Genomic DNA, 14,871 nt, shown 5'->3' with positions numbered 1-14,871 from the left:
CACTACGAACAAAGCTAGTGGAGGTGATGGAATTCCAGTTGAGCTATTTCAAATCCTAAAAGATGATGCTGTGAAAGTGCTGCACTCAATATGCCAGCAAACTTGGAAAACTCAGCAGTGGCCACAGGACTGGAAAAGGTCAGTTTTCATTCCAATCCCAAAGAAAGGCAATGCCAAAGAATGCTCAAACTACCGCACAATTGCACTCATCTCACACGCTAGTAAAGTAATGCTCAAAATTCTCCAAGCCAGGCTTCAGCAATACGTGAACTGTGAACTTCCAGATATTCAAGCTAATTTTAGAAAAGGCAGAAGAATCAGAGATCAAATTGCCAACATCTGCTGGATCATTGAAAAAGCAAGAGAGTTCCAGAAAAACATCTATTTCTGTTTTATTGACTATGCCAAAGCCTTTGACTGTGTGGATCACAATAAACTGTGGAAAATTCTGGAAGAGATGAGAATACCAGACCACCTAACCTGCCTCTTGAGAAACCGATATGCAAGTCAGGAAGCAACAGTTAGAACTGGACATGGAACAACAGACTGGTTTCAAATAGGGAAAGGAGTACGTCAAGGCTGTATATTGTCACCCTGCTTATTTAATTTATATACAGACTACATCCTGAGAAACGCTGGGCTGGAGGAAGCACCAGCTGGAATCAAGATTGCCAGGAGAAATATCAATAACCTCAGATATGCAGATGACACCACCCTCTTGGCAGAAAGTGAAGAAGAACTAAAGAGCCTCTTGATGAACATGAAAGAGGAGAGTGAAAAAGTTGGCTTAAAGCTCAACATTCAGAAAACGAAGATCATGGCATCTGGTCCCATCACTTCATGGCAAATAGATGGGGAAACAGTGGAAACAATGGCTGACTTTATTTTGGGGGGCTCCAAAATCACTGCAGATGGTGATTGCAGCCATGAAATTAAAAGACACTTACTCCTTGGAAGAAAAGTTATGACCAACCTAGATAGCATATTCAAAAGCAGAGACATTACTTTGCCAACAAAGGTCCATCTAGTCAAGGCTATGGTTTTTCCAGTGGTCATGTATGGATGTGAGAGTTGGACGGTGAAGAAAGCTGAGCACCGAAGAAGTGATGCTTTTGAACAGTGGTGTTGGAGAAGACTCTTCAGAGTCCCTTGGACTACAAGGAGATGCAACCAGTCCATTCTAAAGGAGATCAACCCTGGGATTTCTTTGGAAGGAATGACGCTAAAGCTGAAACTCCAGTACTTTGGCCACTTCATGTGAAGAGTTGACTCATTGGAAAAGACTCTGATGCTGGGAGGGATTGGGGGCAGGAGGAGAAGGGGACGACAGAGGATGAGATGGCTGGATGGCATCACTGACTTGATGGATGTGAATCTGAGTGAACTCCGGGAGTTGGTGATGGACAGGGAGGCCTGGCGTGCTGCGATTCATGGGGTCGCAAAGAGTCAGACACAACTGAGCGACTGAACTGAACTGAGCTGAGATGCTTATAGAGGACCTCAGCACTGGGCCCAAAACACCAGAAGCCCTCTATTCTAGCAATGTATTTTGATTCTCAAACTCAGGAGGATAAGAAGTGGGGCATTCTTTATTTTCCTATTTATAAACTTAATTTTTCTGTTCAGCTTCCATTATACAGAATTAGTTGATATGTGTATGTGTGCTAGGTCACTTCAGTTGTGTCTGACTCTTTGTGACCCCTTGGACTGTAGCCCACAAGTCTCCTCTGTCCATGGGATTCTCCAGGTAAGAATAATGGAGTGGGTTGCCATGCCCTCCTTCAGGGGATCTTCCCAACCCAGAGATCAAGCTTTTGTCTCTTGGTCTCCTGCGTCTCACTGGGTCACCCATTCAGTCCCCATAATAGTCTCCTCTCTGTTTCCAATGCAGGTGATTGAGAGGAATGCAGACCCAGAAGTCACTCTGTTGAGCTTCCTAAGAAAGAACTGGATCCTTTTGGTCAGAGTCTTGGCCAGGTCTGTGTTTGCCTTAAAGCTTAGGCTAGCTGTGATTACGCAAATTAATCAAACTTCTCTATCTGTAAACAGCCAGGCCCCTTGGCCCTCATTCTCTTTTTGCTCTTGGCAATGGTTCTAAGGATATTAAGTTAATTGAGCTATTTGGAAAGGATGAAGTTTCCCCAGAGTTTCTTATATCTTGATTTAATAGCCATGAAATAGAAGCTAAGCTCTTTCCTTCAGCACTAATTATTCCTTTAAGGGCCTTCCAGCTCCCCAGGAGGGTGGTTATATAAGAGAGGTTTGTTTTGCATGTACCTTACCCTGGAGGAAAACGAAATTCTCCAGATTTAGGAAGAGCGCTTGTCATAGGAGATTACCTTTTTCAACATCTATTTTCTCACGAGAGGTTTTCCCTCAACTTCCTATATTCTGAAATTTAGATTCTCAGAATGGCTAACATATTTTAACTGATAAATCTAGTGTACCTTTTGAAGAAGCCAAATTTTTTAAAGAGAGAAATTACAAGTTTTTTTTAAAAGCCCACTTGGTTTATCACTCGCTGTCAAGTGTTTGAAAATTAGGAAATCTCATTAAAAAAAGAAATAGGAGTTTCTCATGAAAAATAGGAATACAGTCATTCTTACCTGGCAGCAGTCTTGCTTAGAGCTGAGTGGGGCCTTTCTGTCATCCTCCATCTAAAAGGGGGCCCAAGCTCTCCAGGTACACTCAGCCCACTCCAACTCATTCACATACTCTCTGATAAGCATTTATGGTTATGACTTAATTTAGATGAACAAGCCATATTGCTTTTTTTTAAAAAGCCAGCGATTCCAAAGTCTTCTTAGACAGTCTAGTTAATTACTAGTTTATCCAATCCATAAACTGTTTGGAAATGGACCACAATCAGGGAGAAAAATGACTAAAGAGAGGAGCAGGGGCTGGGCCTTGGGATTGGACCTGGACCAAGAGGGAGAAGAGAGGTACTCCAGGTGGGATACGAAAATAAGGATGGGAGTTTTCTCTGAAGGCTCACTGACTGGGTTTCAAACGCAATACAGATAACAGAAAAACTAGCAATACATTAACCTGCTAAAAATAAATGCTTCTCTTCCAATTACGTAATTGGAACCCAGAAGACTACCTGTAATGAAATAGGATTTTTCTAAGGGCTTTTACTTCTGTTATCTGACAAGATACTCATGATAAGCCTGTGAAGATCAAGTAGATACTGCTTTCCCCTCATTTCTAGTGAGAAAACAGGTAGGGAGAGGTTTGTGTGTGCAACGTCACACAGCTAGTAAGACACAGACTGGTCTTAACTGAGGCTTGGAGGCAGGGAAATGTCTTCTCAGACCTGCATCTCACTCCACAAAGGAGACTTTCCTCACTAGCAACACCCTAGGGAGGAAGCTCTAATGGAGGCGACATGTCCACCAGGAGTCTTTCCTTGACCGGCCCTCCCAGTGCGCCTCACAGGAACCAAGTACGCCTGCGGAAGAGGAGGCTGCGGTGCCTGCACGGTGATGGTGTCTAAGCGAGACCCCACGTCCCAGGAGATAAGGTATCCACCCAGATGCCCGGAAGTCAGGCTCGCATTCTCCTCTCACAGCTGAGGACGATCTCAGAGGCCTTCCAGCTCTGTGATTCTAACCCTGTCTAGGTCTTAGACCTCTCTGAAAATCTGATAAAAGCCTGTGCTTTTACAGAAACTACTAATGCACAACACTGTAAAGCAACTATACTCCAATAAAAATTAATCACAAAAAGAAACTAATAATGTTTTACACAGTTTCCAGGGGGTCATGGATCTCCCAAGGCCCACTGATGCATCCCAGTTAAGAAACCCCAACTTAGGGACCTCCCTGGTGATCCAGCAGTTAGGACTCTGCTTCCACAGCAAGGGACACAGGTTTGATCCCTGCTGGAGGAAGATCTGGCATGCTGCAGATTCCACATGCTGTATGGTGTGGCCAAAAAAATGAAACTCCAATTTAGGCCAAACATTCATTTGACAGGTGAGGAAACTGAGGTTCAGAAAAATGAAGGGACTTGCTCAGTCATACAATTAGTAAGCCATAGAACAAGAACTCAGGCCCACATTTTCTGGCTATTTTTATTGTTAGACTGAACCCGGCCCATGATTTCAGCATTTCATTAAGGGCCAGATTCTAGTACTTGGACTGCTCCCAAATCCACAGGCCCAAGATTGCAAAAAATGGCCTCAGGACACAGGCCTTCCAACTCTGCTGAATAACCTTATACAGAGTTTAAAATAAACAGGCAAAAAAAAAAACTTCTCAAATATGGTTAAAAGACAAGGTGGGCCTTTTACCTGTTATGGGATTAATGCTGTAATGAGTAATAATTGACGTCTAACTTATTCCTGATGAGACAAGTCCATTCCCACTGAATCCAGATCCAGCTGGGTCTGTTCTAGGCTTGGAAAGTGTTTCTGAGGTTCAGAATGCCCATATTCCCCCTAAGAACCCCAATTATTACAGATGATACAGTCAGCGGACAAGACTCTAATTCTCCCTCCTGGTCACCCCTCCAGTTCCCCACCCTCTAGACTGAATGACAGGCCGGTTGAGGGGAGGGGTTCTGCTGCACTTCTTCGTTCCCACATTCCCACCAGGCAGAACGGTCTTACTCCTGTTGATTTTCCCTGTGCTTCTCACATAAAGACACTTCTCTGTCACTGCCTGCCTGGTGCCCATCTGCTCTCTGTATGGGGCTGCTGTCACCACTGTGGAAGGTGTTGGAAGCATCAAAACCAGGCTTCACCCCGTGCAGGTAAGAGCACATCCCAATTTTCTCACTTCTTAACCCTATCTTTGTAATCAAAGCTGTGTTGACTGTGCCGCCTAGGGCTTCTACGTTGTGGTCCAGAAAGTAGAAGCTTTAGATACACATTGATCCAGATAATAATATCTGTTAAATGACTTAAAAGAAACCTAGAAATACATCCACATTTCACTAGCTGATCATCTTTCTCCTTATTTTGTCTGCTTGAATAGTAACAGCATGATCAAAATATTAATTAATGCATATTAGACTGTAATGCAGAATAAATATTACACAGAGGGTATTATGCATAGAATAAAACATCTTGAGGATGACAGGATAAAATTTAGGTTTATTCCCTGTGGCATGGAGTTTTAAGAGTACTGTGACACGTATGGGCAGAAACACACCAATCTCTGAGTTATCGGCACAGGGGTTTGGGAAGTCATACGTTCAGACACACTAATGCTGCAAGTACTACCAGGCAGGAGTCATCTGAATTTAACCACATAGGAATCAATTCCAGGAATGTCAGCAAAGGCAAAAGACCCAGCAGAGTTTACTAGAGTCTCTGAGAATGTCAGAGAGGATGCTTACCCCAAGACCAATAAGCCCAAATCCTAGGATTACACTAAGGTCTGCATCCAGAGCAAGCCTTCTCAAGCCTAAAAATCAATCAGCCAGGAGCTTTCTAAAAATGCAGATCCTGATTCAGAAGGTTTAAAACAGAGACCTGAGGTTCCACATTTCTTACAAGACCACAGGTGGGACCAACAACAATGCTGCCAGTCCACGGACTGGACTTTAAATAGCCAGGATCTAGAACACAGACCAAAATCTTGGACCTTTGAAAGTAGAGCTCCTTTTGATCCACACAGAAGAATTTAGAGAAGAGAGTAATATAAGGTCCATAGTGGAGAGTCTCTTAGTTACTCAGAAAGAGGTGACCCCTGCTCAGAACCAAGCTGGGAAAGATGTGGAGGTGCTCGATAAAACTGTTTTTTAAATTACACACACATTCCTTGTCATTACTGATTTCTGGAGAGTTCTCACTCTGGGAATAGAGGTTGTGCACCAATAACTCCCTATTAGAGGGATCTGGACATTTGAGCTTGAAAAGTAACTGTAATGCCAGGACACGGTTTCCGGGTCACCTCCCCTGGGAGCAGCCAAGGAAACGGGATGCTGGCCGACTCTGCCCCAGGTGAGGGTGCACTGCTCAGGGAGGGGATTCCACTGTGACAAGGGAGACGCTTGACCTGGACCCTGGTGGGAGGTGACAGTGGGAAGTCAGGGCCTGTGACCATGCCTGTGTCCATCCAGGAGAGGATTGCCAAGAGCCACGGTACCCAGTGCGGCTTCTGCACCCCTGGGATGGTGATGTCCATGTACACACTGCTGAGGAACCACCCACAGCCCTCTGAGGAGCAACTTCTGGAAGCCCTGGCGGGTAGGTCTGACCTGAGACCAGGCGGGGGCATGTGTCAGGCTGTGCTTCCCCCTACCATGCCACCCCAGCCCCACTCAGGGACCCCCTCGATTATTTCTGAAGTAGCCGCTTTCACCAGGAGCAGAGAATGTCAAGCTTAGCAGCTGCCCATCAGAGCACTTGCTGCCCAAACAAGTGGCTCACACCCCCATTTTAACACCCCACTCTCTCTTCCTATCCAGTGACTTTACCTGGCTGCCTTCATTTAGGCCGTCATAACAAAACACCACAAACTTGGGAAAAGAAAACAACAGGAATTTCTTCTCTCATGGTTCTGGAGGCAAAGAGTCTGAAATCAAGGCCCTAGAAGAGACTCTTCCTTTCCTCTTTCCAGCTTCTAGTGGGTGACAGCAGTCCTGGCCCTCCTTGATTTAGAGATTCATTGCTCCAATCTCTTCTTCCATCTACTCATGGCCTTCTCCCCTGTGTATCTATGTTCAGATTTTCCTCTTTTTCTAGTCCAGTCACTGGATTAAGGCCTATCTTAAGATGAGTAGGGCTTCCTCTTCACCTGATTACATCTGCAGCTCTGCAGAATTTCAAATAAGGTCACATTCACAGGTTCCAAAGGTTGGAATCTCAGCACATCTTTGGGGACACGATTCAACCCATAACACAGCCCTTCACATATTGAAACGATCTTTTCAAATTTACAGTGGGTTTAAGTTACTAAAGAGGAGTTCATAGACATATCCTTTTTGCAGGAACAGTTAACCTCATGGGTTTCCCAGGTGGCGCTAGTGGTAAATACCCACCTGCCAATGGAAGAGACGCAGGTTTGATCCTGGGGTCGGGAAGATCCCTTGGGGTAGGAAATGGCAACCCACTCCAATATTCTTGGGAAATTCCATGGACAAAGAAGTCTGGAGGGCTACAGTCTATGGGGTCACAAACAGTTGGATGCTACCTTGCACACACACATGCGCACATGTATTCACATACGCAGCATCTTCTGCTTCCTCTCAACAAACCTCACGTTGGGTCATCAACCTTTGCTAAACAAGACATCTGTTAGAATTGAAAGAGACACGTGTACCCCAATGTTCATCGCAGCACTGTTTATAATAGCCAGGAAGAAACAACCTAGATGTCCATCAGCAGATGAATGGATAAGAAAGCTGTGGTACATATACACAATGGAGTGTTACTCAGCCATTAAAAAGAATACATTTGAATCCGTTCTAATGAGGTGGATGAAACTGGAGCCTATTATACAGAGTGAAGTAAGCCAGAAAGAAAAATACCAATACAGTATACTAACACATATATATGGAATTTAGAAAGATGGTAACGATAACCCTGTATGTGAGACAGCAAAAGAGACACAGATGTAAAGAACAGAATTTTAGACTCTGTGGGAGAGGGAGAGGGAGAGGGTGGGATGATTTGGGAGAATGGCATTGAAACATGTATACTATCATGTAAGAAACGAATCGCCAGTCTATGTTCAATACAAGATACAGGATGCTTGGGGCTGGTGCACAGGGATGATCCAGAGAGATGATGTGGGGTGGGAGGTGGGAGGGGGGTTCAGGATTGGGAACTCAAACGCCTATGGCAGATTCATGTCAATGTATGGCAAAACCAATACAGTATTGTAAAGCAAAATAAAGTAAAAAAAAAAAAAAAAAGACATCTGTTAGACACATAAATCCTTAGATTGAGGCCTGCAGAGTAAGCCCCACACACTCTCCTAGTCTTCCAGTTATAGTGGACTTCCTTTACTCTCTCTGCTCCTTTACAGGACATCCAAACAAGTCATCTAAAATCCTGCCTTCCTTAGGTCCTCCCACTGCGTGAGGTCCTTCAGCAACTCCTCATCCCTCACGTGGCCACACCCGCCCTCCTTCACGCGGCTTTCAGAGATGCCCAACAGCTGGCCTCCCGAACTCATTCTTCCTCCTCAGCTATGTGACTCCCCGCTGGCCAGTCTCCTCTCAGCCCTCCATCCTCCGCACGTTTCCACTTTTGCCTGCGCTGCTCTGTGAACCCCGAGCGCCGCTCCTGTGCTCTCCATCAATCCATTTCCTTCTCATCCTTCAGCATGAGCTTCTTTGTGGAGCCTCTCCAGATGACCTCGATTCCACACTCACCTTCCTCCACCCCAGCCTCCCCCACGCCTTCATCCCTTGGAAACCTGAGGCTCTCGTACTTTCCCATGCAATAGAATCACCACAGACCTCTTAAATGCAGATTCCTGGGCTTGTCCCCAGACATTCTGATTTAGAATTGGAGAAAGGCCAGAGATCCGCATTTTAAACAAATACCCTAGGAAATTCTGAAGCAGTGACCTAACGTGGAGGGGCTCTGCTAACAAGCTGTCGAGGCATGATACTTCACTCATATAGAGCCTTAGAAACAACGCATATTTTCCTGTTTTAGGATCACTTGCCTCTTACATAGTATCTGAAATATAGTTGTTGTCAACAGATACACGTTGAATGAATGAATAATTTAATAGATGGATGCAACTGAGCTCACCAGATAGACTATTCTCTTCTTTCAAACAGCGAATGAAACTAGAATTGAGGTGATGGGAAGGGTATTATCTAAGAGGAAGGAAAAAGCAGTGAACAGCCTAGCAGATAGTCAAATATTCTCAAAAACAAAATACCTGTCTTCATATCAACTTTCTAAAGAAAAATAAAGGAAAAATCACTAAAAATAAAACATACTGATAACTTTGCTTTTTCTCTGATTAGGTAACCTATGCCGCTGCACTGGGTATCGGCCAATTCTCGCAAGCGGGAAGACCTTTTGTTTGGTGAGTAGGGGGCTGCCAGGGCACCCACAGAGAAAGAACGACAGTGACAGATGGTCTAGGCTGGGAACACAGGAGTCGAGTTTTTAGACCATGCAAATAGATCGTAAGGAAGACTGGTTGAGTTATCAGTAGCTCCATCTAACTCACAGGAGTCTGAGCTCTTTGTTGAGGGAAGGGTGGGTATTATACTACTTTTCACCCTCAACATCACACCACCGGAAAGCCAGGTGATCTAGCCAGCCAGCTAGACATCTTCCATGACAATTTCAGCAAGGCATCGGGACAGGACAGGGAGGAGGTCTCCAGGAAACCCAAGGAGACAAGCAAAGACACAGAGTTTGCCTGGGGGAGGCAAGGTTAGTCCCAAGAATCCAGACCAGCTGAGAAAGTGTGAGCAAATAAAGAAGCCAAAAAGGCTTAGTAGAATCCAAAATTCACACCAAATACCAGAGTGCAGAGAGATTCCCCCACCAAATAGTGACACCTCACTGGGCTGCTGTGAAAATCAAAGGAGAAATTGCAGACACGTAGCAAAGTCTTGCTTAGCACTTAGAACTCAACAAATATTTACTACTGTATCGAGGATGCCATCGACACCACAAATAGTGTTTGCCAGGGAGATCAGACAAACATATCTAATCACCCTCTGCAGAGGGCAGGATGGACATAGGTAGTACTACCCTTAGACCCAAGCAAGGGGGATCCCAAACTTCAGAGAACCCCTTGCTAGTACCCGTACAGCCAATCTCAGGAGGCCACAGGGCCAAAGTGACTTGTTCACTTCAAGCCTTCACCCTTTTCTGGACTATGCTCCAGACATGGTCTTGACCCCATTCCCAGGAGCAGGCCTATTCCCCTAGTCATCTTCCTTGAGAAGATCCTAACAGCCAGCATGTGCTCCAGAAGCCAAACACTGGCTATTCAGGGAGGAAGTACACAGAACTTGGATTTGCAGGCTGGTTCACAGGTGTGTGAGGCCCCTCAGAGTACACACCCAGAGCCAGGGTGAGGAAGGAAGAGCAGCAGGCCCAAGGCCAGGGCCTCCATCTGTACTCTTGCTCAGCTCCATGAAGAGTGGACCAGGGCCTAGAAATGAACCAACAGGTATGTCCCACTCCCCAGAGCCAGGCCCATCCCACGTGCATGTCCCATCTTCTATTGCCACACGGGGGAGCCAGCGGTTGACAAGCTGAGAAATAAAATGTATGGCTTGTAAAGCCATCAAATTATTGGTATAAACGGAAAAACACTTGTGAAATACAAATGAAGTTAAAGGCAACCTCTCTCCCTCTGGAACATGGATGTTATCCACCTTTCCAGGCACAGCCTCTGGGGATAAAGGAAAAACTGTAGTCAGAGACCCACCGTGCAGCCAAGAGGCCCCAGGAACCTTAACGGGTGAAAGAAAGCGAGCCCCAGAGCAGGAATACCCAAGGCGCTTATCTGCTAGACAAGCAGAGACTGGCTGCTTCTGTTACCACTCGCTCATGGTCTGTTATGAGAGCTCAGAGTTGTGCTGGAGAGAGGAAGTGCTACTGGCTTGGCTCAGCTGGTTTTGCTTCTTGGGCAGAACCAGGAAGCTGCCAGCCTGAGACATTTGTGCAGAGACAGAGAATTAAAGTATCTGGAAGAAAGTATTTTACTAGAGACTTAGGAGAGACTATTTGAGGAATAAAATACAAGAAGTAAGGTTGGAGAAATGGGAAATGAAAGAACCAGCAAATGGAAACCAGCTTCAAAATTCATTGATTGTCCTTTCATTCCCAGTCAGTGCCGCACAGATTGCAAATGGTGGGGAGACCTGGCTCCAAAACTGCTTTCTTTCTTTGTCTTTCTTTTTATTTTCTCTTTTTTAGGTCCCTATATAAATGATAATAGTCAATGTTGTCAAATCTTGCAGAGAATGGTACTAGCAGTTGTTATTGCTCTGAAAAACATCTTATCACGTGATTCTACAACTAGGAATTCACCTAAAAAAAAATTCAGAGATGTACACAAAACTATACCTGCAATGAACAGAAGTGTTTATGTTATTTGTAGTTATAAAATACAGGGAAAAAATTAAGTATACATCAATGGCAAATTTTACAAATATATTTATGGAATAGCCAGAAAATAGATTAATATGCCATCAACAAAAATATATTTTAAAGACTTTAATGACAGGCAAATAAATGAATAAAAAGTCAAAATAAAAGGCATATTGTACTAACTATAAATATAGTACAAATATATATTATATAAAAATTTTTATCAGTAATGATAGTTTATTTCTTTTACATTTCTTCATATTCTTTATTATTGTTTATGCTATTTATTAAATGTTGTAAATGTATTATATATTCTATCTATATTATATGTTCTGTATCTGAATCATATTTTTAAAATAAAGTAAAAAGGAAAGATCTTCTGATTATCCCTATTCCAATAAAAACCACCAAAAGTGACTTTAAAAGCTGGGAGCCTCATTTAAATTGCCAGACCCTTTAAGGCACACATTGATTTACATGTCAGAAAGTTTTTCATAGGACAGGCAGGTGGTGAGAGGGAGGCTCAAGAGGAAGGAGATAGATGTATATGTATAATTGAGTTGATTCACGTTGTTGTATAGCACAAGCTAACATAATTATACTCCAGGAAAGCAAGTATACTCAAAATTTTTTTTTAATAATTTTTTTTTAATAGGTTTTTTTTTTTTAAAGTTTTTCATCTCAAGGCATTTCTCTGTCCTAGGAGTCAAATGGCTGTCAACAGAAAGGAACAGGAAAATGCTGCCTGGATCTGGGAGAAAATGATTCTTCTTCGCTTGGCAGGAAAAGTGATGTGAGTCCCTTCGCTTTGTCTTCTCCCCAAGAGTATCACTTAACACCAGTGCTGAACTGTGCTTGTGCGTGCTGATGGTCATTCTCTGCTTTCACAAACGTTCAAAGTGGAGGCACAAATGAAACACTTTTCATCTGGGAGCAGGGTAAAGAGGTGATTGAAAGCTCGTGCTCTGATTTCCCTCTTCACTCTCCGGAAGGCTGAAACAGTAAAACATAAGCCGGTTCAGGTCAGAGAACAAAGACTTGCCCCAGCTCTGCGAGTCCTGTCCTTGCCTGACCCAGCTCCTGCCGTCCTGTCCTCTCGCACTGTCTCCCCCTCTGCAGAGAGAGGGCACTGCTGCCTCAGGGAGGCTGGGGAGCCAGTCCACACTCAGACGGCGAGTCACGGCCCCCACAGCTGGGACATCCAGCCTGAAACACCCCAGTCTCTGGCTTTGCTCTCTGAGAGATGCTAGTTTCCCAAAAAAGACCCACTGCCAAGTTCTTATAGGAATTATTTAGAGAAAATTCCTAGTGAGAAGACAGGAAAAATAGTCTGCTCCCTGTAGACATGGAAAGCTAAGTGAACAGAGCTGCCCTTACACAAAACTGAGCCCAGTCATTCCCTGCTGGTTCTGTTTTTACCCTTAACACCTACCTTATTTCCATTCTCGGCCTCCCCTATCACTTTATTTCTGTCTGAGGAAGCTGTGCAATGGAAGAGAGGGGTGTTCCCCAGGAAGGCAGGCTACACCCTGGAAAACCACTTCACAGAGGATCAGTGCCCCCTGGAGGGCTAAAAATATTCTAAAGTCTGGATTTTGTAGCCTCCAGAATTCAATCTGTCCCTAGTAGCTCAGTGGTAAAGAATCTGCCTGCAATGTGGGAGATCTGGGTTCCATTCCTGGGTTGGGAAGATCCCCTGGAGGAGGGCATGGCAACCCACTCCAGTATTCTTACCTGGAAAATCCCCATGGACAGAGGAGCCTGGCAGGCTACAGTCCATGGGATCACAGAGTCAGACACAACTGAGTGACTAAGCACAGAGCACACATGATTGGGCTCTGCAACCACCTGAATCACTTTAACCAAACTCAAAAGAACATATTTAAGCTGGACTGTGCCGCAGTATTCATTTATCAAGAGAAACACAATTTTAAGGTGGATCTTATGGTCACTGAGCCACGTCCTTTACTGTAGGGAAGCACACACAGGAGGTCACAATATAAGGGGAAGATTGCTTGGTGAGCGTGGACGCAGAGCCATTGATAATCATAAGGGTAACATCACAGAAGACCCCTCTCCACCCATCAGGTAGCCCTACTAGATGGCACGTGTCTGCCCCATGACACTCCCATCTCTTAAAGCTGTGTTACTGTCTTCCACGGGCTAACTGTGAAGTCTTGGCCTAGCTCCTATTTAGGGGAATTTTAATTCCTCAGCTCAGATTCATTGTTTTCCATTTTAATTCTCAGACACTATCTTACTTCTAGATTATAGATACACACCACATTATTGCCCCCAGGTACTGCCTACACTTCTAATTCCAACTAAAGCAAAAACTGGTCCTTTAGATGTTGGCAGGTATGTCTCAGTCTGCGATCCAACTAAGGACCTACACAAGGAATAATGCAAGCTTTCCTTCCAGAATCTGGGGAAGACCTTACAGAGACAGAGGGAAAAGCAGGGGAGTGTTGGACGCATGGCAGGGCATTTCATCTACATGTCACAATTACCCTTCAAAATAGTCATTATTTCACTGGGAATTTGGAGTTGGTATTTACAGACTGTTGCATTTAGAATGCATAGACAACAAGGTCCCACTGTATAGCACAGGAAACTATATCTAATCCCCTAGGATAAACCATAATGGAGAAGAATATTTTAAAAATAATGTAAATAGGTGTAAAACTGAGTCACGTTGCTGTACAGCAGAGATTGGTATAACATTGTAAATCAACTATACTTCAGTTTTTTAAAATAGGTTTCTACTTAATCTTTAGAGAGATTAAGTACATTTCTATTGAGAAGGTCAGAGAGCCAAGTTATGGCAGAGCTGATAATGAACTCAAATCTGTCTTCGCCATCCCACCAACCCCACCCCCCCGCCATGCTCAGCCAGCCCATCTTCCACAGGTTTCCCCATTATATATCCTTCCAGCCCCGCACCCCACAGTTCCCTCCTGATTTGCCTTACTCTTTAGGAAACTGCTTGAGAATAAGCGCTTCCAAAACTAAAACATATTTAATTTAGAGAGGATTGCAGTTGGGTAACTTTTCACCATGCTTTAGTTTCCTAATAGATGAAATAGAGATGGCAATTTACTTTCTTTGTACAGTTGTTGGGAGGATTAAGTAAATTATTAATATGTGTAGAAAGCACGTGAAATGTAAGCACTCCATAAATGCCAACTAGTGTTATTAAAGCAAGTGGGGTATGTGTGTGTTTATACAAGAGCATATATGTTCAGAGTCATGTTTTACTTAAATTACAGGACTTCTCAGAGCTTTTCACGTTTGAATCTTAACAGATGAGGGGGTAGTGGCTAGGGTACAGTGAAGAGGATTTCCCTAACTAATTGAGCTCTGATTGGTTTTCATAGACGGTCTTTGTATTTTGCAGGATACTATTTGAACTGGTCATAGGATATTCTTTTCTTTAGTGTCAACATAATTCTTATTTAAAAATATTTGGTTTGAACTATTTTCCCATACAAGCAGAGTCGGAGCTATTACTGTGTTCATTTTGCCTTATTACTGTAAAGAATGATGATGCTGTTTCCAATTGAGCCCGACTGATGGAACCATCTTCTTCTGCTCTTTATAAAGATTTGCACAGAGTTATTTGTGAAAGAGGAGTTCCAGCCCTTGGACCCTACCCAGGAGCTCATATTTCCTCCGGAACTCTTGGTAAGAGGGATTGGGTGTTTTATGTGCTATTGAAATGTCACTGGTTATAAGCTCAGGTTTTAAAAACCACCTTTTCCATCCTGTGAAATTATCAAATTGTAGAAATTCTTTATCAAATCAGAATGCTTGTCCCTGCCTGGCTCAGCCAGCCCTGGCTG

At 43.9% G+C, this 14,871-nt stretch overlaps 1 protein-coding gene across 4 annotated transcripts in view; it reads left to right on the top strand.

The window, feature by feature from the left end:
- Positions 1 to 14,871, top strand: part of LOC102188176 (aldehyde oxidase 2) — an 82,364-nt gene that overhangs the window by 978 nt on the left and 66,515 nt on the right. For all 4 annotated transcript variants that reach the window (XM_005676342.3, XM_005676340.3, XM_005676341.3 and 1 more), the window contains exons 2-8: positions 1,892 to 1,949; positions 3,427 to 3,523; positions 4,647 to 4,755; positions 6,070 to 6,196; positions 8,938 to 8,999; positions 11,733 to 11,822; positions 14,633 to 14,713. In XM_005676342.3, coding sequence (XP_005676399.2) covers positions 1,892 to 1,949; positions 3,427 to 3,523; positions 4,647 to 4,755; positions 6,070 to 6,196; positions 8,938 to 8,999; positions 11,733 to 11,822; positions 14,633 to 14,713 — 624 coding nt within the window. The remainder of the gene's footprint in view (positions 1 to 1,891; positions 1,950 to 3,426; positions 3,524 to 4,646; positions 4,756 to 6,069; positions 6,197 to 8,937; positions 9,000 to 11,732; positions 11,823 to 14,632; positions 14,714 to 14,871) is intronic.

This window comes from Capra hircus, chromosome 2, assembly GCF_001704415.2.
Source record: "Capra hircus breed San Clemente chromosome 2, ASM170441v1, whole genome shotgun sequence".
Classification (NCBI taxonomy): domain Eukaryota; kingdom Metazoa; phylum Chordata; class Mammalia; order Artiodactyla; family Bovidae; genus Capra; species Capra hircus.
The sequence above is the reverse complement of the archived record's forward strand: the minus strand, read 5'-3'. Positions and strand labels throughout refer to the sequence as shown.